This window comes from Silurus meridionalis, chromosome 28, assembly GCF_014805685.1.
Source record: "Silurus meridionalis isolate SWU-2019-XX chromosome 28, ASM1480568v1, whole genome shotgun sequence".
Lineage (NCBI taxonomy): Eukaryota > Metazoa > Chordata > Actinopteri > Siluriformes > Siluridae > Silurus > Silurus meridionalis.
Window position 1 is genome coordinate 12,943,946 of NC_060911.1, and position 22,266 is coordinate 12,966,211.

Consider the following 22,266-nt stretch of genomic DNA (forward strand, 5'->3'; position numbering starts at 1 on the left):
AGAGAGAGAGAGAGAGAGATGAAGAAGAGAGTATTATGAGAAAGTGTGGAGAATCAGAATCAGGTGCTTTCCTCAGATCTGATCAACCCTTTGTTTTTCCACAAATCTCTCACTCACACACACACACACACACACACACACACACACACACACACACACTCTCTCTCTCTCTCTCTCTCTCTCTCTCTCTTTCAACAGAGCAGCGATTATGATCAGAGGCCAGAAACACACGGTGTAAAACACAAGGATTTTACTGTGCATAACACACACACACACACACACACACACACACACACACACACACACACACACACACACACACACATCAATCATAAGTGTGCTACATAAAGAAAATTGTGTTGTTATTAATCACACTCAACTTCAAATAGAACACACATGTTCTTGCTAAAACACACACACACACACACACACACACACACACACACACACACACACACACACACTCACACACACACTCCTGTGTCACTCAAACACAAGAACAAAAGCCTCCCAACAATGTGGTGTAGCACAGAGTGAGCAGAGCGGAGAAACAGTGAGGGAGAGAGAGAGTGTATGATATATCTATGGATATGTTATGCTTTACAACGTTCATCCAATAATAACACACACACACACACACACACACACACACACACACACTCGGTGTGTGTTTTCATTGTAAATATTATGAACTAATGCTAATTACATGCCCGTTTTACATTCGGTTATTATACTATGTGGTGAGTGCGGAGTTTTCCCTGGCATCATCCTTACAAAATGACCCTGAGTATTACAACCTGAGGGCTACAAACTCTTTCTACTGCTGCCATGCAATCGCCAAGCTTCTATTGATGCCGCTATATCACCAGGCTCCCCCAAGCTCCAACTGCTGCTGCCCTGCCTTTACCAAATTACCAAATTGCTGCTTTTGCCATACTGGCATCACCAAGCTCCTTTTGCAGCCACCAGACATCACTTAGCTCTGACTGCTGCCACCCTGACGTCACTTAGCTCCGACTGCTGCCACCCTGACGTCACTAAGCTCCGACTGCTGCCACCCTGACGTCACTTAGCTCCGACTGCTGCCACCGTGACACCACCAAACTCTTAATGCTGTCGCTCTGACATTAACAAGCTCTTACTGCTGCCACCCTCACATCACCAAGCTCCCATTCTTGCCAACCTGACATCAATAAGATCCTTCTGCGGCCATTCTGACACCCCTGAGCTCCAGCAAGCGTCTACTGCCACCACCCTGCCATCACCAAGCTCTTACTGCTGTCGTACTGACATCACAAATCCTCTAATACTGCCACCCTGACATCAAGTTCCTACTGCTGCCACCCTGATACCCCCAAGCTCCAGCAAGCTTCTACTGCTGTCACCCTGCCATCACCAAGCTCTTACTGCTGTCATACTGACATCACAAATCCTCTAATACTGCCACCCTGACATCACCAAGTTCCTACTGCTGCCACCCTGACACCCCCAAGCTCCAGCAAGCTTCTACTCCTGCCACCCTGCCATCATCAAGCTCCTACTGCTGTCAAACTGACATCACAAATCCTCTAATCCTCTAATACTGCCACCCTGACATCACCAAGTTCCTACTGCTGCCACACCATCCCCGTGCTTCACCAAGCACCTACTGCTGCCACTCTGACATCAGCAAGCTCTTACTGTCTCCTGACATCACTACTTCTTCTGTCAAGTTTTATTTGGTAAATTTTCTTAAGTCTTCTAGAACCTACCCATGGCTTCTGCTAAGTTTCTGGTTGTACCATGCCAAAGTTTACGATCTCCATATTCTGTCATCCTGAGAGATCTAAGGCCCTGCCACTGTCTTCTTGTGGTCTACAAGTTTTTACCAACCTGAACCCCATGAGCACCTACAGTTCTGCTATCCTGAGACCCACAAACTTCTCCTGTCATTTTGGGATCTACAAGCTTATATTCCCATGTTCCTCATTCCTATGTTCATCTGAGGTCTGTAAACTGCCATCCTGAGGTCTACAAACCAGAATAACCCATGATTCACACTGTAGACCAGACGGCTCTTTATTCTTCCTGAGGTTTCTCCTTCCACATGATATACCACAGAAGACTCTCACATTCTCTTTCTGTCTCTCTCTCTTTCTCTCTCTCTCCACCCCCCAGCCTCTCTCGCTACCACCCCTCTCTTTCCATCTCCCTCCATCTCTAACTCTCTCTCTTTCTGTCTCTTTCCTTCTTTCCTTCTTTCTCCCGCTCTCTCTTTTCCTTTTTGTTTTCCCTTCTCTCCATTTTCCCCCCTCTCTCTCTCCCTCTCTCTCTCCATCTCTCCCTTTCTATTTCAATATTCCTCTGTCTCTATTTCTTTCCTTTTCCACTTTCTCCATCTCTCTCTCTCCCTCTTTCTCCCTCTCCCTCTATCTCGCTCTCTCGAGGTGTGTATTGCCAGTTCCCCTAATTCATACTGACAGAGTGGTTAATACTCTCACTGTGCTTATTTAAATATCACACCAAAAACACACACACACACACACACACACACACACACAGAAAGAAAAATGACTCTATGAATGATGATAAAGTGAGAGAGATTGCGCTGGAGTCAGTCGTAACTGTGTGAAATCCATCCAATTGAACTCTGTGTGTGTGTGTGTGTGTGTGTGTGTGTGTGTGTGTGTGTGTGTGTGAAAGAAAGGGAGTGAAAGAGTGGGGTGGGGGCAAGTTGATATCAATCAATCTATTTATCCAGCCATCTGAAAATAAAAAAGGGGACAAGAAAGAAAGAAAGAAAGAAAGAAAGAAAGAAAGAAAGAAAAAAAGAAAGAAAGAAAGAAAGAAAGAAAGAAAGAAAGAAAGAAAGAAAGAAAGAAAGAAAGAAAGAAAGACAGTAAAGGTGTATGAATATAATGTGTGTTAGCATTATGACATCAAAACCGACATTTGTTCTGCTATCTGTGTGTGTGTGTGTGTGTGTGTGTGTGTGTGTGTGTGTGTGTGTGTGTGAGTGTGTGTGTGTGTGTGTGTGTGTGTGTGTGCGTGTGTGTGTGTGGGAAGGGTTAAAGATTGCTTCCTTGGGATTCCAGTAGATCAAAGTGGCTGTTGCTGTGGCGATGGTTGCTGTCTGGGAGGTTGCCGTGGTGACGATCGCCCGTGCTCATCGTTCGCCTCCATTCGCTCTCTTACCTGAACAGAAGTCGGAGGGGTAAAGAGGAACAAAAACCAGAGTGTATAGACCTCAGTTCTCCAAACCGAACAGCAGTTCCTGAATGAATTATGAATCAGTCCAAACTTGCGTGGCCCAAATGAAGACTAATTGCGTCTGGATTTGAGATAACAACAAACAACAACAACAATGATAAAGAAATAAACAAAGGTGCATTTTAATCATCACATGTACAGTGAAATTATTTCTGTGCATATCCTAGTGATGTTAGGAAGCTAAGGTCAGCCATGATGCAGCACCCATGGAGCACAGAGGGTTAAGAGCCTTGCTCAAGGGCCCCAACAGTGGCAGCTTGGCGATACAGGGGCTCAAACCCACAACCTTTTGTCTCAGTCTTCTTTCACTGAAAAGATTAGTTTACCTACAGGTTAAACCTCAAAAAAACCTTAAAACCTAAAGAAGATTGGTGTGAATTGTAGCACTGTTGAGGCCTACAGTAGTGGAAAACCTTGTAGTTGAGTTAAAGTAGAGATTCGCTCTGTAAAATATTACTCCAGTAATAAAAAAGTGTCCCTTTACAAACGTATTTGCCTTCTAATGTACTTAAGTATCCAAAGTACGATTTAGTATGGCTATAATGTTTCTATTATTATTTTTATCACAAGTCTCTTTGCTTAATCAACTCGTGAAAAGACTCGAATGTGACTCTCAGCACACTGATCTATTAATAGAATTATATTAATGTGTCAAACACTGATTCTTCTTCTTTCAGCTGCTTCCATTAGGGGGCGCCACAGCGGATCCTCTGTCTCCATGCACCCCTGTCCTTTATACCTGCCTCTTTCAAACCAACTACCTGTATGTCTTCCCTCACCACATCCATAAACCTAGGAGGTCTTCCTCTTTTCCTCCTTCCTGGTGGCTCCATCCTCATCATACCCCATGTTCCTCCTCTGCACATGTCCAAACCATCTCAATCTCACCTCCCTCACCTTGTCTCCAAAACGTCCTACATGCTCTGTCCCTCTAATAAACTCATTTCTAATGCTGTCCATCATCGTCACTCCCACTGAACATCTCAACATCTTCAGCTCTGCTCCCTCCAGCTCCACTTCCTGTCTTCTACTCAATGCCACTGTCTCTAATCCATACAACATCTCAGGTTTCACCACAGTCCTATAAACTTTCCCTTTCACTCTCACAGATACTCTTCTATCACAAATCACTCCTGCTATCACTCTTCTCCACCCACTCCACCCTGCCTGCACTCTTTTCTTCACTTCTCTAACACACTCTCCATCACTTGATTTCCATTAAAATGATCATGAACCCAAAACCTTCTTTTCAAACAACTTCAAATAAATGGTGTAAACGAGGTCACGTGTGTTGTGTCGAGTTCGAGTCTGGAGTTTCTTCATCATTTATTCCTCTCTAAATGTTCTGCTTGCTATTAAACGGATGCTGAACTGCATGTCGGCGATCAGTAGATACACCGAGCGCCAATCAAAACAAGTTTAAAACTGATTGGTGACTCGCTGACCAGATCTTTTATCCGCTCATAAATAAAAAGGAACGACTGATTTCACAAAACGTGGTCGAGTAAAAAGTTAAATATTTGAATTTGACTATGAAATGTATACACAGTTTTGTGGAAGATTTATGTGGTATGTCGATAAGACATCGTTGTAGGTACAGCAATAATGTGAAACAGAAAGGGCTTGAGCTCACGACCTTCTCGTTATTTCCTCTTTGGTTTACACACCGCCATCCTTAGAGCGAATCCACTGTTGATTAAAAGCATATCTTTTGTGTGATCTGATAGGGAATGCAATGCTAATCATAGCTAGTTAGCACTTTAACACTGTGCTAATTCTGGTCCTATATTTTGTACAGTTTATACACTGGAGGTTTCTGATTACTAGCGAGTTCGAAAGCCTAATAGTGATAAAGAAGTAAAACTGTGGCAGTCCAAATCTCTGCTAAAATTAGCACTGTCGTTTGTAACGTCAGTGATGTGATCTAGCGTGTCAGAGAGGCGACGTTTCACTGTGTGAACTCAACAGCACGACCTGTTGATCACCAACAACTCAGCCAGAGAAGAATCGAGTGTGTCTGGGCCATAATACTCGCTGTGGGAATAATATGACTAATAACGCATCTATAAACGAGCTCGGTGTGTGTGTGTGTGTGTGTGTGTGTGTGTGTGTGTGTGTGAGGAAGTCGTGAGTGTGAAATTAAATGTTAGTGTTAGGTGATTAGTGATCATCTAGTGATCGATTTGAAAGTGATTATGTTGATAGTGCTGGGAAAAGGTCCTGATAAATTGTAACTGTGTGTGTGTTTTATAGCCAAAACACACACACACACACACACACACACACACACACACACACACACACACACACACACACATACACACACACACAGTGATTGATACATACACAATGACTAGACAGTGGGTTTAAGCAAGACACAATACATCAAGGAGAAAAAAAATATTATAAAGAGCAAGAGAGAGAGAGAGAGAGAGAGAGAGAGAGAGAGAGAGAGAGAGAGAGAGAGAGGCAGACAGAGGGGATAAGAAAGATAAAGAGAGAAAAAGAGAAAAGTGTGAGCAAGAGTAAGAGAGAGAGAGACACGGACAGGATGAGAAAAGAGAGCGCAAAAGAGACAGGTAGAATAAGAGAGAGCGAGAGAGAGAGAGAGAGAGAGAGAGAGACAGATGGGGTGAAAAGAAAGACAGAAAGCCAAAGAAAGACAGAGAAAAGGAGAGAGAAATATACAAAGCGAGAAAGAGAGACAGAGAGGATAAGAAAGAGAGAGCACAAATAGAATGAAAGGGAGACGGACAGACAGACAGACAGACAGACAGACAGACAGACAGACAGGCAGACAGGCAGACAAGGGTGATGAGAACAAGAAAGAGAGGAGTAAATGAAAGAGACCAAGAAAAATTAGAGCGAGACAAAAAGAGGGAGACAGACAGACAGAGGGAAAAGAAAGAGAAAGAGAGAGCAAATGAAAGACAGAGAGATAGAGAGACATAAAGGTAGCAAGAAAGAGAGCGAGAGCAAAAGAAAGAGATAGATGAAACTGCGAGAAACATACAGAAAGAAGGGGATAAGAAAAAGAAATGAGAGACAGAGGAAGTAAGAGGAAGAGAGAAACACAGAGAGAGAGGTGGTGAGAAAAAAAGACAGACCAAATGATAAAGATAGAATGGAGAGAGAGAGGATGAGAAGGGGAAAGAGGAAGACTGATATATGATGTCTGCCTGTGTAGATGAATGAAAAGAACAAATCAGACACCATCACTCATCTTTCTGACTCTCTCCATCTCTGGCTTTCTCTCTTTCTCTTTCTCTCTCTCTCTCTCTAGGTTATTAAGTAGATCCAGATGTGTGCGTGTGTGTTTTCACAGTGAAAACGATTCATTTAATCATTAACATATTCGTCTTCCCTGATTAAAGTCACCCGGATTAACTGGCTCCGTCCCAAACGCCAGAGTTCACGCCTATTCCGTGTTCTTACTGAAACGTTCTCGAGAAATGAATCGTTCCCCTGAACACACATGTATTCAATCAACTGAGGCGTGTTTGCCGTGTGAAGTTCGTTCCTTTTAGTGGGGTCGTGAGGTGGGGGATCAGTAGTTAAAGATCCGAGTTACTGATCAGAAGGTTGGAGGCTCGAGAAGAGTATTGCTCAATCTGTAACCATGACAACACACCTACCAATCTATTATCAATCACCCCAGCTAATTACATAACCTATATTACAGTCTCGTTGGATAGACGGGCGGGCGGACAGATAGATAGATAAATAGATAGATAGATAGATAGATAGATAGATAGATAGATAGATAGATAGATAGATAGATAGACGGACGGACGGACGGACGGACGGACGGACGGACGGACGGACGGACAGACAGACAGATAGATAGAGCAGAATCTAGATAGATAGATAGATAGATAGATAGATAGATAGATAGATAGATAGACAGACAGACAGACGGACGGACGGACGGACGGACGGACGGACGGACGGACGGACGACGGACGGACAGACAGACAGACAGATAGAGCAGAACCTAGACAGACAGACAGACAGACAGACAGACAGACAGATAGATAGATAGATAGATAGATAGATAGATAGATAGATAGATAGATAGACTATTGACTATTAAAAAACTATTATTATTAGTGCTCTCAAAAAAAACAAAGTCTTCAGCATTCTTACTGAAATGTTCGAACTCCTTTGTAGATTTTTTCTTACAGTATGTTTAGTATGATACGGCTGTGTCCCAAACCAACCGGTGGGAAAAAGTATTATCTGTTACATATTGATAAGATCTTAGATCATTCCTGTGAAATGATCTTGCACATGATAACAGGAACAAGTAAACAGGAAGTCCAGTGTGTGCGCGTGTGTATGTGTGTGTGTGTGTGTGTGTGTGTGTGTGTGTGTGTGTGTGTGTGTGTGATAGAGAGATAGCTCTAATTTCAGACCCATTAATCACACTGCTGTCAGCAGACACACACATTAAACACACATCAACATATCCATCATCATAAAAGACTTATTCTTATCCCTGCTGATGGGTCTCACACACACACACACACACACACACACACACACACACACACACACACACACACACACATCCACACACACACACACACACTCTGTATATGTATGTACATGTGTATGTATATATATATATATATATATATATATATATATATATATATATATATATATATATATATATATACACACACACAGTGTGTGTGTGTGTGTGTGTGTGTGTGTGTGTGTTGTGATGTGTATGAAGTGTAAATCCCATAAGCTGATTGGCTGGCAGGGGGTCATGGCCGACAGGATGGACGGTTTATTTTTGATCTCCACTGTGGAATAAAAATTTCACACCCTTTCCATCAACAAACCCACTCACTCACGTGTACACACACACACACATCCACACACACACACACACACACACACACACACACACACACACACACACACACACATACACACACAGTCTTTCCAGGCTGAGGTTTAAAATGACTCACTTGTGTGTGTGTGTGTGTGTGTGTGTGTGTGTGTGTGTGTGTGTGTGTGTTTCCCTAAGTAACATAGTTTGTATGAACTGGCTGAGGGCCGAGACATACCAAGTCGAGGTCAAAGAGCGAGAGCCAACCAAGGCATCTCCTATGGTGTTCCATCTTTGATGTGAAGAATCTCTTCAACACGTGCCGAGGATGACACACACGTTTTTTACGTGTGTAACGTGGGGTCTATTTACACAAAAAAAAATTTTTATTAAAAGTGAAGGGAAAACTAAATACAGACTAAATATTGCTTGAGACACAGATACTGATATTATTTGTTACTTAACGGTCATGTGACCACCTTTAATATGCTAATGACATTTACATACGGTGCACGATTGGTGCAGAGTGATGGAGATTTTAATAATGACATCACAATCTGAGCTCTTACACAACAGGAGTCTTGGACAAAGGTTTAACGAGTTCCGGGAAATCATTACTTTGGTCAAACAAGTCGGTCAAAAAAAAGACAAAGTAGTAAAGCGATCTTCAATTAACAAAAATGATGAAAGGATCATGTCACAAAGTAAAAGTACTGTTAATATTCAATGGACAAATAAAATCTAAGTAAATTTCGCCTCTAACGCAGAATAAATTAGAAACTCTTCTTCTTGTTCTTCTTCTTTCGGCTGCTCCCATTAGGGGGCGCCACACCGTCTCCATACCCCCCTGTTCTCTACATCTGCCTCTTTCACAACAACTACCTGCTTGTCTTCCCTCACCACATCCATAAACCTCCTCCTTGGTCTTCCTCTTTTCCTCCTTCCTGGTGGCTCCATCCTCAGCATTCTCCTACTGATATACCCCATGTCCCTCCTCTGTACATGTCCAAACAATTTCACTCTCGTCACCCTCGCCTTGTCTCCAAAACGTCCTACATGCGCTGTCCCTCTAATAAACTCATTTCTAATCCTGTCCACCGTCATCACTCCCAATGAAAACCTCAACATCTTCAGCTCTGCTCCTTCCAGCTCCACCTCCTGTCTTTTACTCAATGCCACTGTCTCTAAACCATACAACATCTCAGGTCTCACCACAGTCCTATAAACTTTCCCTTTCACTCTCACAGATACTCTTCTATCACAAATCACTCCTGCTATCACTCTTCTCCACCCACTCCACCCTGCCTGCACTCTTTTCTTCACTTCTCTAACACACTCTCCATTACTTTACACTGTTGACCCCAGGTACCTGAACTCCTCCACCTTCTCCACCTCTTCTCCCTGCAACCGCACCCCTCCACTGCCCTCCCTCTCATTCACACACATGTACTCTGTCTTACTCCTACTGACTTTCATTCTCCTTCTCTCCAGTGCAATAAATCAGAAACTGTGAAATGTAAATGGTAACACTCACTGTTAATTAAAATATCATGGAGAAAAAAGTACATCAAGTTAATGATAAATGCAGTTAAGCAGAGAGTCAAAATTGATTATATCTTTAATTCAACTATAAATTAGCCAAAAAATAACTAAACTACAGTAACGAAGTACATTCACTCAAACACTTTACACCACTGACCTCAGATTCAGAGTTCTTTATTCCAGTTGGTCAGAAGGGGTTGATTTCTATCCACTAAAAACATCTCTGATTATTTTCACAGTAACTTGTTCAGACCTGCCATATAACCTTATTGTGTATTTTATATGCCATTTTTTACATTTCATTTTCAGTGCGCCGAAGTTTCCTGTAAAGAAATGTTTATTTATGTAAGATGTGTCAGGATTCAGCACTTTGTAAATGATACTGAAAAACCTTCCGAAACTGAAGCTTTGTGGTTTCCCAGTAACAAAACCAGCTGTGTTTTTTTTCTCACGTTAGCATTTCACAACATTGAGACGACGTCACATTACCCTGCCACTGTCTGCCTCCGTATAACGAAAATCATTTAAAAAATCATAAAAAACTTCATCAAAATGCTATATTTAAACATGTTTATTCCCCAGATACGTTCCATTATACATTTAATTATATGTTTATCTTGTATAAATTATTCAAGAAATGTGATTAAATAGATTAAGAAATTAAATTAAATTAGATAGATAGATAGATAGATAGATAGATAGATAGATAGATAGATAGATAGATAGATAGATAGATAGATAGATAGATCTATCAATTGTGCAAATTAACCAGTGTTAATTATGCAAATTTATGTAAAGTATGTAAATGCAATGTAAAAGAGGATGAATGTACAACAAATAAATATAAAGGCTCTGGGAAATGTGCACTAAGAATAAATATAAACATATATACATTAGATGACACAGAAAGTCCAGAGTGGAGCATAACTGCATGATGATTACTGGCAGTAGAATCAGTGTCCATGCCGTGCAGTGTGGAGTTCAGTAGGGTGATGGTTGCTTAAAAATACCTGCTCCTGAACCTGCTGGTTGTGGCACGTTTGTTCCTGTGTCTCCTACTGGATGGAAGGAGGTTAAAGATTTGACTTGGATGTGAGGAGTTTTTTGGAGTTTATTAAATACATACAGTTGTGTATATGACTGTAGGATGTAGTTTAAATGTTTCAATAGTAAATATTTAATGGAAAATAAAATGTGCTGTCTGAGAGATGAAATAAAGGTAAAAGACGAATTTGTATACCTCTGCTGCCCCCTACTGGATTTATCCAACTCCACACACACACACACACACACACACACACACACACACATTTTTACACTACGTATCTTTGCTAACCAAACATATAAATTTGTAAATAATTAAAACCTTCTTATGCCTCATTATTACTTTTCTCTCATTTTTCTCCATTTTTATTCTGTTTAATGTTTAATATTTAATATTGCTGTAGTTTGCCTGGAGCCTGACTTAAGAATTTTATTGCACAATCTGTTACTGACATTTGTACATATGACAAATACAACTTAAAACACACACACACACACACACACACACACACACACACACACACATTTTGTTAACTAATTTACTGATTATCCTTATCCTAATCTTATCCAGAATGACTTACAACTGAGCAGTTGATCAGCAGTGGCAGCTCTGTTGTGCTGGGATTTGAACTTGTGACCTTCCGATCCAGAGTTCAATGCCTTAACAACCTCCTAAGAATCTGTTCTCTTTACTCCTCATCCAGAGTGATTTACAGCTCAGCAGTTGAGGGTTGGGGCCTCGAGGGCCTCAAGGGCCGAGCATTGGCAGCTTGTCCCAGCTTGGAGGTTCTGGGATTTGAATTTATGACCTCCCGAACCAAAGTCCAGTGCTTTAACTACTTAAACACACTTTTACATAGTCTATTATTAATAAATAATAATACCACCACCACCACCACCACCACCACTACCAACAACAACAACAACAATATTAATAACAATAACAACAATAATTAATCACTTTACACAAACTGATCAATTTTTTTTGTGTGCAATATTTACTAACATTATTAATTATTAGTAATATACGGTACTAATTATTAGTAAAATATATATATTAGTATATTTTATTTTAATTATATATAACTTTAAGTATCAAAGTATTTTTTATGTATATAATGACACTTTCATTTTATTCTTTATTTCTGATTAAATTAAATCCAACCCCGTCCAATATGGCGGAGATACCGATGGCTGTTTGCGCATGCGCGAGAACTAGTCCCGTCTCAGGAACGGATTTGAGGTGAAAAATCGCGAGATTTTGGATTTGAAAAACTGGCGGTTGGGTACAGAGCTTGTGTAGAGGAGAAGCCGCTCAAAGTACGTGTTAATTTGTATTATTTTATTATATAATATATTTAATTTAATTGTTTTTGAGGGGTAAATGTTTTAAAGAAAATGGTTATTTTCGCGGTGGCGCGTTATGTGTTTTTATTTCCCCCCATCGGTAGTGTAACTGTTAGCTGTGTTGCTAACAGCACTTTAGTTTTTGTTGGTTAAATACCTAATTAAATTCATGCAGGAGCTACAAAATTAAACAAAAATTCATTTAATGTGAGTTTATTTATCATGTGTATGGTTTCGGGGATATTTCAGCTGAATAATGAGAATATTTTCAGTGAATCGACTCATCTAGTTCGGTTCGGTACACTGAGTCGATTCCTTTCCGCACTGGTCTCTAATCGTGTCTGGAGATGAAGCAATAAGCGGTGATTAAGCATATCTAAATGCATATATTTATTTAATAGTGTTATTGATCTTGTGTAAGCTTGTATAAACAAGGAACTGCTTTGTTATTTTATATATAAAACACAGTTTGGCATCTCTCACACTGCACCAGCATTTCAACATCAAACCCTCAAGGAACTGAAGTTCAGTTAAAAAAGGAAGAAATAAAGTTGTAAAATATAAATATATATTTAAGTTTGCATGTAAGTGCAATGCCTCGATTACTGACACGCTTTAAGAGGTGTACACGGTGGTATCGTTAAGACTGTCTCTGTTTACAAGAAAGAACTTCATTTACACACCATCACCTTCATAACAGTTCTCTTGCACAGCAATACAGCGTTCCCAGTGTTCCTGCCGCTTGTGGAACGTGTCCAAAACTTGTTGATGCCACCTCGTGTGTTGAACGGAGTATAAAAACCAGCAGAGATATAGAAAAAGGGAAAGGAAACTTTGGGAGAATGGTGGTATTAATCATCACATGAAGACAACACGGCTCTTGGAAACGAAATTAGAAAATGAGTGTCAGGAAGTTCGGAAAACTTTGACAAGAGGGTCAGGGGTAATCTCCTGGAACACCGTATGATCACACCTAATACATGAATGCAGAACCCTTTTCACATTGTTGGGGTGCATCTCCAGGTCTTTCCTGGAAAATCTGGTTGCTTACACTTTGAACTTTTAGATGTCAGACGGCTTTTCCTCGATTTCCATCCCAGAACTCCGGTCCTGTGCATCTCCATTCAGACTTTGGGTCCACTGTCTATTTTGAAGTCAGATATGACGAACATATAGGGTTGCAAAGGGGTGGAAAATTCCCCCCATATTTCCAGAAACTTTCTGTGGGAACTTCATCTGGGGGATTTTGATAATATTCCACGTTGGAAACTTGGAATTGATGGGAATTTATCAGAATTCGTTAGAAATTTGGGGAAATGTCTATAAACTGTATCATGTACACACCTAAATATAAACGTTTTGTTTGGTCATCAGCTGAAATGCATGCAAACGAATGCAGATAAAAAAAAGAAATTTAATAGTAAGGAGAACAATTATAGATATTTCTTAATGTGTTTTACAGCATTTTTGTTTTGTTCTGTATTTCGATCAAATAAATGCGATGAGCATAAGACGTCTTAAAAAAAAAAAGAATGGTAATTTAAAGTAGTGCTAGCTTACATTTAGTTTTTGAACAGAGTTTTATTTAATATTTATGAAATATACGTGAACTATTATAATATAAATAAATATTATTTTGTGTAAGGGTTTAAGAAATGATGTGTGTTATGAAGGAATAGACGTTGCATGTAGGGGGCGTGGCCTCACTATCACTGCAGTAAGTGTGCACTGTGCATGTGATTGATGAATGTACAGCTAGAAATTGAACTGAAATTGCATTAAATCTGGGTGTTTTAACCCGAGATTATCCCGCAATATTTTTTTTACCCAACTACATTTCAGTTCCCTGTTATAGACCAACCTGCAATTTTGTAAATCCCATATTTTTCCTTGTTAATTCCTATGGAAAGTTTCCTGTTTTGCAAATTCCCGGAATTTTGCAACCCTACGAATATATTGGGTTTTTTTTTTTGGTGTGTTTTAGGAGTGTCACCATGACGACCGGTTCTAAACTGGAGATCCGTGAAACGTTCCAGCGTGCTCAGAAAGCACACAACAACAAGGCCAAGCTGGTGGCCAGTCTGCAGAACATGTATTCTAAGGTAAAGTGTGTTCTCTTTCTGACCATTCCCCATGATTTTGTTAATCGTGACAATGAGTGAGATTTTAATTCTGTGTGTGTGTGTGTGTGTGTGTGTGTGTGTGTAGTTACAGGATAAAACCGAGTTCCACGAGGAGTTTCTGCGGTGCCTTAAATATGCGATGATCGTGTACACCAGGGAGCCGGCGGTGGAACACGTCATTGACTTTGTGGTGAAGTTTGCCGCTAGCTTCGAGACGCCTGCCGACGAGGAGGAAGAAGACGAGGAAGAAGAGGAGGATACATTTCTGAACTTCCTCTTCAACTTCCTGTTGGAGGTAATTTCTAGTTCGGCCCTAGAATTGCAATCAATCTTTTAAGACCTGCTTCAGCCTCTGAAACGAAGATCCCTGTGTGTCGCAGTGCCACGGCGTGAGCAGCCATGCGGTGCGCTTCCGAGCGTGTCAGCTGGTGAACAAGTTGCTGGGCAGCCTGAGTGAGAACGCGCAGATTGACGACGGGCTGTGCGACCGCATCCACGAGGCCATGTTGATACGCGTCACTGATAAGTACCCCAACGTCAGGATACAGGCTGCGCTCGCCATGGCCCGCCTGCAGGACCCTGAGAACCCTGACTGCCCCACGGTCAAAGGTACACACACCCTTACAGCATCCGCAAGTTATAAGGGTACTTTTAGTGTTTTTATAGTTTTTCCATAAGTGTGTGTGTGTGTGTGTGTGTGTGTGTGTGTGTGTGTGTGTGTGTGTGTGTGTTTTAAAGCCTACATGCTGATTTTGGAGAACGACTCGAATCCTGAGGTGCGGAGAGCCGTCTTGTCCTGTATTGCCCCCTCCGCTCTCACACTGCCCAAAATCTACAGACGTACTCGAGACGTTAAAGAGAAAGTCCGCAAATTGGCCTATCAGGTAACACACACAATTTCAACACAGTATGTGCAACAAGAGGCGTTTTTGTTTCAACGATCTGCGGTTTGACATTATCAAGCAGATCTCAAAACTCAAAAAGAACACGCCTACATGACGTGTGCACGCATACATTACGTGAAGAAGTCCAGTAGGTTCGACTCGTGCGCATTTCGGGTGCATTTTTTTGTTTCATACATTTAATCAGCAGCACATGAAAAGTGCCTTTTTTTAAATAATACAATTTGCTATTAAAATATGATATAATTTGTCATATTAACAATTAGTAATCAGTATTTTATGAAATACCAAAAGCTAAATAGTCTTAATTAGTCAGTTAGAATAATACATGTAAGAATTTAACTCAAGATGATTTTCACTTTTAGAAAAAAATTTATAAAGGTAAAAAAATGACTATAAAAGGTAAAAGTCCATTTAAACTTATTGGAAAGATTAATCTCTCACTGCTGTGAACTGATCAGCACACAGAATATGAAGAATGTAAGAAACTTTAGGAGTCACTTATCCACGATAGTCCTTAAGATAAAAGCACAATTATTGTTATTGTTAAAATAAAAAATAATAATATTTATATACATTTGTTTTGTAGATTGTTTTTGTCGCACACCCCTGTGTGTAACATGGACACATTTTGGAGAAGAAACAGTCCTGAGTGAGGAGATATTGAGCTTTGTATCATCTCCATTTCCTTGTGAAGCATTATTAAGGATTTATATTTAAAATGATATTTTCCCAGCGGAGCTCATAAATCCCACACCGAATACTTTTCGACTCCTGCCTTAGAACCTGGGTCGCAACATTCCAGTTTATAAAACTGCCGGTTTGCCTTTAACAGGAAACTTTATACGTTGTTGGAAGAGAAATCTTGCAGGAGAATAAATCCTGCACACACAATAATGTAAAAGAAAATTCTGTCTTTCAGAGTATTCACGTAAACTACATACATTTATGTTTAATTAACATAACGATTAAAATTATACTAACCATTAAATCTAAAATGTAATAAAAAATATCTGTATTAGTTTGCACACATTGTTGGCGTATTGTTCCAATCCTGATCTAAACGGACGTCTGGTTGTGTGTTTCAGGTGCTTGCTGAGAAAGTGCATATCCGAGCTTTGTCCATCGCTCAGAGAGTCAGCCTGCTGCAGCAAGGACTCAACGACTCTGCAGGTTAGTAGTGTGTGTGTGTGTGTGTGTGTGTGTGTGTTTGCTCATGCATAAATAGGGCTGGAGAATAGACACTGTAGAACTGGTTCACCATGTCGCTTATGTAGCAGTAAATGTTCATGTGCTCGTTCAGCCTCGGTGAAGGAGGTGGTAAAGCAGACGCTCCTTCCCTCCTGGCTGCGCCTCCTTCAGGGAGATGTGCTGCAGCTACTCCACAGGCTGGACGTCGAGAACTGTGCCGACACCGCAGTGTCTGCCCTGCACGCCCACTTTTCTGTAGTGACGACCCCTGATGAGCTTCTGAATGCAGCTAAACTGGACGAAAGGTGGGAGCTGTTCAGTGTGACGGAATGTTTCCCATAGCTCCAATCATATACCGCTGTATTAAGTGTGTGTGTGTGTGTGTGTGTGTGTGTGTGTGTGTGTGTGTATAGAAAGCTGATCCCAATAGATGCCCTGACGTGTGAGAACGTGCTGTTGTGGCGTGCGCTGTGCGAGTTTGTGAAGAGTAAAGGAGATGAGGGGGAGGAGCTAATGGAAAAACTGTTACCCGAACCGGCTCTGTTTGCTGAGTACCTGTACAGGTAAATACACACAGCTTTATACTTATATACACACTTCCCACAGATGAGAACATGTGCCAGTATGCCTTAAGAATATTTGTGTACACACACACACACAGACAGACAAACAAAGACACACACACACACTGTAAAAGCGCTCCATTATGTTGAATTCTGTTCTTTGCGTGTAGTTATATGAAGACCCTTCCAGCCATGTGTGAAGATGACCGATCTGATCTGACTCAGCTGGAGTCCGTGATGATGAAGGAGTTCATCACGCAGCAGCTCATCCAGCTAGTGGACTGCTTGGACACTGCCGAAGAGGGAGGAAGGTAATGCACGTGTTATAAACGTGAAATAGACAAAAATCTTCAACTGGCATGGGTAACTTTCATACCTTCAACCTTTCTTGTTTATACCAGGGGCCAGATTATTAATTTACTCGAGCAGGCTGACGTGGTCCTGCGAGCCATATTTAAAGATACCACGGGTCACCAGTTGCCCATCCCTGATCTACAGCATGTGTATTTAATATGAACAGGAACATGAATGAGAAAAACATAATCAATTTCCTACTTTTCCTACCAGAAAGCGTGTGCTCGCAGTCTTGAAGGAGATGCTCGTGCTGCCAAATACACCCCTCTCGCTGATCAGTCAGCTGGTGCAGAGACTCATGACGATTATCCATGATGACCAGCAACGCATCGCAATGGTGTGTGTGTGTGTGTGTGTGTGTGCGCGTGCGCGGTCAGACTGAATAAACCCTCAGAAATAAATGAAGGTTTTTGTGTCGTGATGCTCAGGTAGCTGAGATCATCTCGGACGTGAGGGAGCCGATCGTGCCCGTCACTGAAACTGAGGACCAGAACGAAAAACGCAAGCGACAAGTCCGAGTGAGTCTTTACACAAATAATTTGATGTACTGTAATTAAACACGCCTCTGATGTCTACCATGCACTTTTTCTTACCAATATGCAGCTTTTAGCTCAAAATGCCTTTCTGGTACATCCCTGGTAATTTCTGTCATTTCCCTCTCTCTCTTTGTCTGTTTGCAGCTGGCGGAGGTGAAGGTGTGTATTATGGAGTGTAAGCAGCAGCTGGAAGAGTGCATCAGCGCTCAGGATTTCAGCCGCGCTGCCGAGTTGAAGAACTCCATCACCGAGCTGGAGGAGCTGAAGAACCAGTTGGCAGAGCAGAACACACACACGGAGGCCGTGAAAGAGCAGCACGCAGAGAAGGTACTCGAACGTTTGTAGTGTCCTCATTTTGTAATATAGTTTTACAATCATGTGCACTAGGGGTTTAACGGCACACAAAATCGATACGCTCCGTTCTTCAGGGTCAAAGTCACAGTTCAGAAATGGAGAACATCAGTCATTTTTCTTTTTTTTTTTCTTTTTTATTAATGCAGATTATTCTTATTAACATCAGTGAACAGTTTGCATTTTAAAAACAGTTTTGAATAAAATGCCTGCTTGGTTTAAGTACAGAATAAAACAGACTAAATTTAATTAATCCACTTTATTACATTGATTAGATTGAGTAATCGGTCAAGTTGGCATAAACTAAATTTATTAAATGAATGGAAACATTCAATTAAATATTTTACACACCATTTGGGTAATAATAAAAAAAGTGTGTGTGTTTTACATGTAATATTAGATTTTCTAAAGATGTGCTCCCCTGAACTGTTCTACTTACTTAAGCATACTTTAACAAATGTCTTTATTTACGAAACACAAGATTATTCATTCAAATATATTAATTTATTCCTTCCATCCTTCATTCATGCATTCGTTCAAGTGTGAGGTGGAAAGTAAACAAACTTGCAGGTCGCAACTTAATATGTTTGTGAGGAAACTCAGATTGTAGGTAGCATTGCATTCGGTACGAGTACGTGCATCGGTACACCCCTTAGTTTTTACGTCTAATATGGCGATTATTATTATTACTTATTTAAAAAATAACAAGGATTAAAGTCTGTTTACGTGTGTGTGTGGTCAGTTCTTGGTTTCAGGTCTAGAGCTCTCCAATATTTCATCTTCAAACTTTATAAAGGTACATTGAACGTAGATCCAACTATAAGTCCTGCGTTAAATCTTAACAATAAGCTTTTTAAGTTTAATGTACGCCATATGCCCAGAAGTATGTGGACAGCTGCCCGTCACACAGCCGTATTTAGACCTTTCTGAACAACACCAGATGCACCCAGGCTTCCTTGAAGCATAGCAGCTTCTGACACCACTAGGGGCAGGGGGGGGAATACAACGTTCATGAATACAACGTTCATGAAGAACTTATGGGTATGATCGCTAGGTGTCCACATACTTCTGGTAAACTTCTCAGCCGATAGATGACTCCCCAAAGTAAATCAGGAAATAATTGGCAGCTGGATGTGATGGGTGGCTGATCTGCATGCCTGATCTGACCGCTTGCTAGCGCCCATTATGCCAGCTATAAGTAATCATGTGAATCAACGCTTTGGTGCTCGCTAAGCTACGCTCGCTTTACTACCAATAATACACTGATTTTTATGTGTGCACGTGCACGCAGAACGACCCGGAGACATTGCTGAAGTGTCTGACGATGTACGCCGAGGCCCTGAAACAGATGAACATTCACAGAGGCATCTGTCCAACCATCAATGGCCTCCTAGACTCATTGGTATACACACACACACACACACACACACACACACACACACACACACACACTGTAAAAGTAAGTTTTAGTGTGTAATAAGAGGTGTGTGTGTGTGTGTGTGTGTGTGTGTGTGTGTGTGTAGGTATTGCCCTGTGTGTCCAACTCGAACGCTGCAGTGAGGAACTTGGCTGTAGTGTGTTTGGGCACTGCAGCTCTCCACAGCAAAGAGCTCGCCAAGACACACCTAGTTCTCCTGCTGCAGGTAACACACACTCACACATGGGTGTGCACCTTCCTGTTTAGAAAATCAGAACGCCAAATCCGTGTGTGTGTGTGTGTGTGTGTGTGTGTGTGTGTGTGTGTGTGTGTGTGTGTGTGTGTGTGTGTGTGTGTGTGTGTGTGTGTGTATTTAAAGATCACCCAGCTGGATGAGCCTAAGATCAGAATCAACGCTCTTAGAGCAGTGGTCGATCAGCTGCTCTTGAACGGCGTGGACATGCTGCGTGAAAGCCCCGGCCCCCCGCAAACCAGGCAAGATGGTGGTGACGGACAAGAAGACTGTCCAGTTGAAGAGGACGACAATCCTATACAAAGCATCCTAAAGCTGCTGGCTGAGTTCTTGGACAGTGAGGTGTGTGTGTGCGCGTGTGTGTGTGTGTGTGCGCACGCAAACAGTGTAGCGTAACAATCTATGAGTGGCTTGTGTTAGATGAAAGTCATAAATAAGCCATGTTTATAGATCTGTGAGCTGCGCACCGAGACGGTGGAGTGTGTGTGCAAGCTGCTGTACTGTGGCAGGATGGTGAGCGTGAAGCTGCTCACTCGCCTCATTCTGCTCTGGTATAACCCACTGACTGAAGAGGACCAGCGGCTGAGACACTGCATTGGAGTGTTCCTGCAGCTCTACACACACTCGCACAGGTAACCACACAAACACCGGATTCGTATTAGCGTGGTGCTGCGGGTCGGGTTCTGGGCAACAGGGAGATTTTCAGGGTTCTACGTTGTTCTCTCTTTATCCTTCAGAGCTCATCAGGAGTGCGTAGAGGAGAGCTTCATTCCCACCATGCGGACGTTATTCAACGCCCCGGCCACGTCTCCTCTCTCCGAAATTGACGCCAGCAACGTCGCCGAGCTCTTCACAGAGCTCACGTGCTCCAGTGATCGACCCCAGGTACGTACTCCAACATCATTTATATGGCATTTGGCAAACACCACTTAGAACTGAGCAGTTAGTAGGGGGGGGCCCTGCTCAGGGTCCCAGCAGCCTGGTGTGGCTGGGATTTGAACTCATGACGGAGGAGAGTGGCTGAGCATGTTCTCTACCCTCTGTGTGGTTTCAGGGAGCGAGTGTGCACGACTCTCTGGCCGTGCGAGTGTGTAACGAGATTCTGCGAGACACGTCTGCTCCCGAGGTGCGTCTGTACTGCAAGACCCTCGCCACTTTAGAGATCAGCACCGATCAGGGACCTGCTAATGACGAGCTGCAGCAGCTCCTTAATGACATCCTGCAGGTAACACACACACTCATCCCTGCAGGTAACACACACACACACACACACGTATCCCTGCAGGTAACACACACACACGTGTGCATCACTGCAGGTAACACACACGTGCATCACTGCAGGTAACACACACACACACACACGTGCATCACTGCAGGTAACACACACACACACACGTGCATCACTGCAGGTAACACACACGTGCATCACTGCAGGTAACACACACACACACACGTGCATCACTGCAGGTAACACACACACACGGGCATGACTGCGGGTAACGCACGCACGCGCATCCCTGCAGGTACGGCTGTACATACGAGCTCTCATTTCCCTTGAATATAACACATTAGTTTAAGTGAATGGAAAATGTCATGTTCCAGCATCTAAAGACATCTGATGTTAAATTTTTGTGCTAAAGATTTGATGAAGAATGACGTATTCCTGGCAAAGTCTGGTGTCCCAGAACTTTATTGAGTTTAAGATATGAACCTGAAAGTCATGAACGAGAGAAAAGAAGAGAAAGAGAGAAAGATGTCATGACTCACTGTCTACATTCAGAGCTAACAAAAACAAAAACAGTTCATGATTTAAAGAAGACTGCAGACACTAAAAGACGTTGATATTCACTAATAACACTACAAACATCATGCTGCATATAACAGTAAGAAGCTCCAGTCACCTCCGTCCGCACTTAAAAAGCTATTAATATACAAAACCGATTTTTCTGTCGCAGAAACTGCAGGCTTTTGTTTACTGTTCGAAACATTGAAATTTTTAAACCAAACAAAAAAAATCTCTTTATTTAAACAAAATATCAGAAATTTGCAGCATTTTGTGTAAGGATTAATAAGGGGGCATTTCAAATGTAAAATCTTTTTTTTATATCTCATTTTTGTTTGAAAAAAGTTGTGAAAATCCTAAATTGAGTGAAGTATTGCTTTACTGACCTACTGCTACTATTTAATTATATTTTATATATAAAAAATCACCCAAAATATTCCACACTAAACAGAAAGAAAAAAAAACACTTAAACCTGCTCTGACTGAGGCTATGAATATTTCACTCCTATTGAGTTGTAAGGTTCTGTTGTGCTTTTAGCAAAGCGATATTTAGATTTGAGCTGTAGTGCAGGCAGGCGTGCTTTATCCGCTTTATCACATTTATAAAAAAACAAACAAATGTGTGTGGTGATAGGGGGAACAAACCAGTTGTAAACAAGATTCTGTTCTGACACAAGTTTTAGATATTAAAAAAAAAAAAAAAAAAAGATCCTGCATACTTCACTGGTTATTGCTCAATCAGTTGAGGCAGTGTTGGTTACCATAGAA

The 22,266-nt window shown here is 41.6% G+C and overlaps 1 protein-coding gene across 2 annotated transcripts in view; it reads left to right on the forward strand.

Annotated features, from left to right (window-relative positions):
* The first annotated feature begins 11,874 nt into the window (after positions 1 to 11,874).
* ncapg (non-SMC condensin I complex, subunit G) overlaps positions 11,875 to 22,266 on the forward strand; it is a 12,248-nt gene continuing 1,856 nt past the window's right edge. The window contains exons 1-19 of one of the 2 annotated variants that reach the window (XM_046842718.1): positions 11,875 to 11,998; positions 14,010 to 14,127; positions 14,234 to 14,443; positions 14,529 to 14,757; positions 14,887 to 15,032; positions 16,139 to 16,223; positions 16,354 to 16,546; positions 16,655 to 16,804; positions 16,975 to 17,115; positions 17,372 to 17,495; positions 17,587 to 17,676; positions 17,839 to 18,021; positions 18,788 to 18,841; positions 19,337 to 19,447; positions 19,569 to 19,688; positions 19,842 to 20,057; positions 20,166 to 20,347; positions 20,453 to 20,600; positions 20,770 to 20,940. In XM_046842718.1, the coding sequence (XP_046698674.1) occupies positions 14,020 to 14,127; positions 14,234 to 14,443; positions 14,529 to 14,757; positions 14,887 to 15,032; positions 16,139 to 16,223; positions 16,354 to 16,546; positions 16,655 to 16,804; positions 16,975 to 17,115; positions 17,372 to 17,495; positions 17,587 to 17,676; positions 17,839 to 18,021; positions 18,788 to 18,841; positions 19,337 to 19,447; positions 19,569 to 19,688; positions 19,842 to 20,057; positions 20,166 to 20,347; positions 20,453 to 20,600; positions 20,770 to 20,940 (2,661 nt within the window). In that variant the 5' untranslated portion in view covers positions 11,875 to 11,998; positions 14,010 to 14,019. The remainder of the gene's footprint in view (positions 11,999 to 14,009; positions 14,128 to 14,233; positions 14,444 to 14,528; positions 14,758 to 14,886; positions 15,033 to 16,138; positions 16,224 to 16,353; positions 16,547 to 16,654; positions 16,805 to 16,974; positions 17,116 to 17,371; positions 17,496 to 17,586; positions 17,677 to 17,838; positions 18,022 to 18,787; positions 18,842 to 19,336; positions 19,448 to 19,568; positions 19,689 to 19,841; positions 20,058 to 20,165; positions 20,348 to 20,452; positions 20,601 to 20,769; positions 20,941 to 22,266) is intronic. The other variant, XM_046842719.1, reaches the window with a different exon arrangement.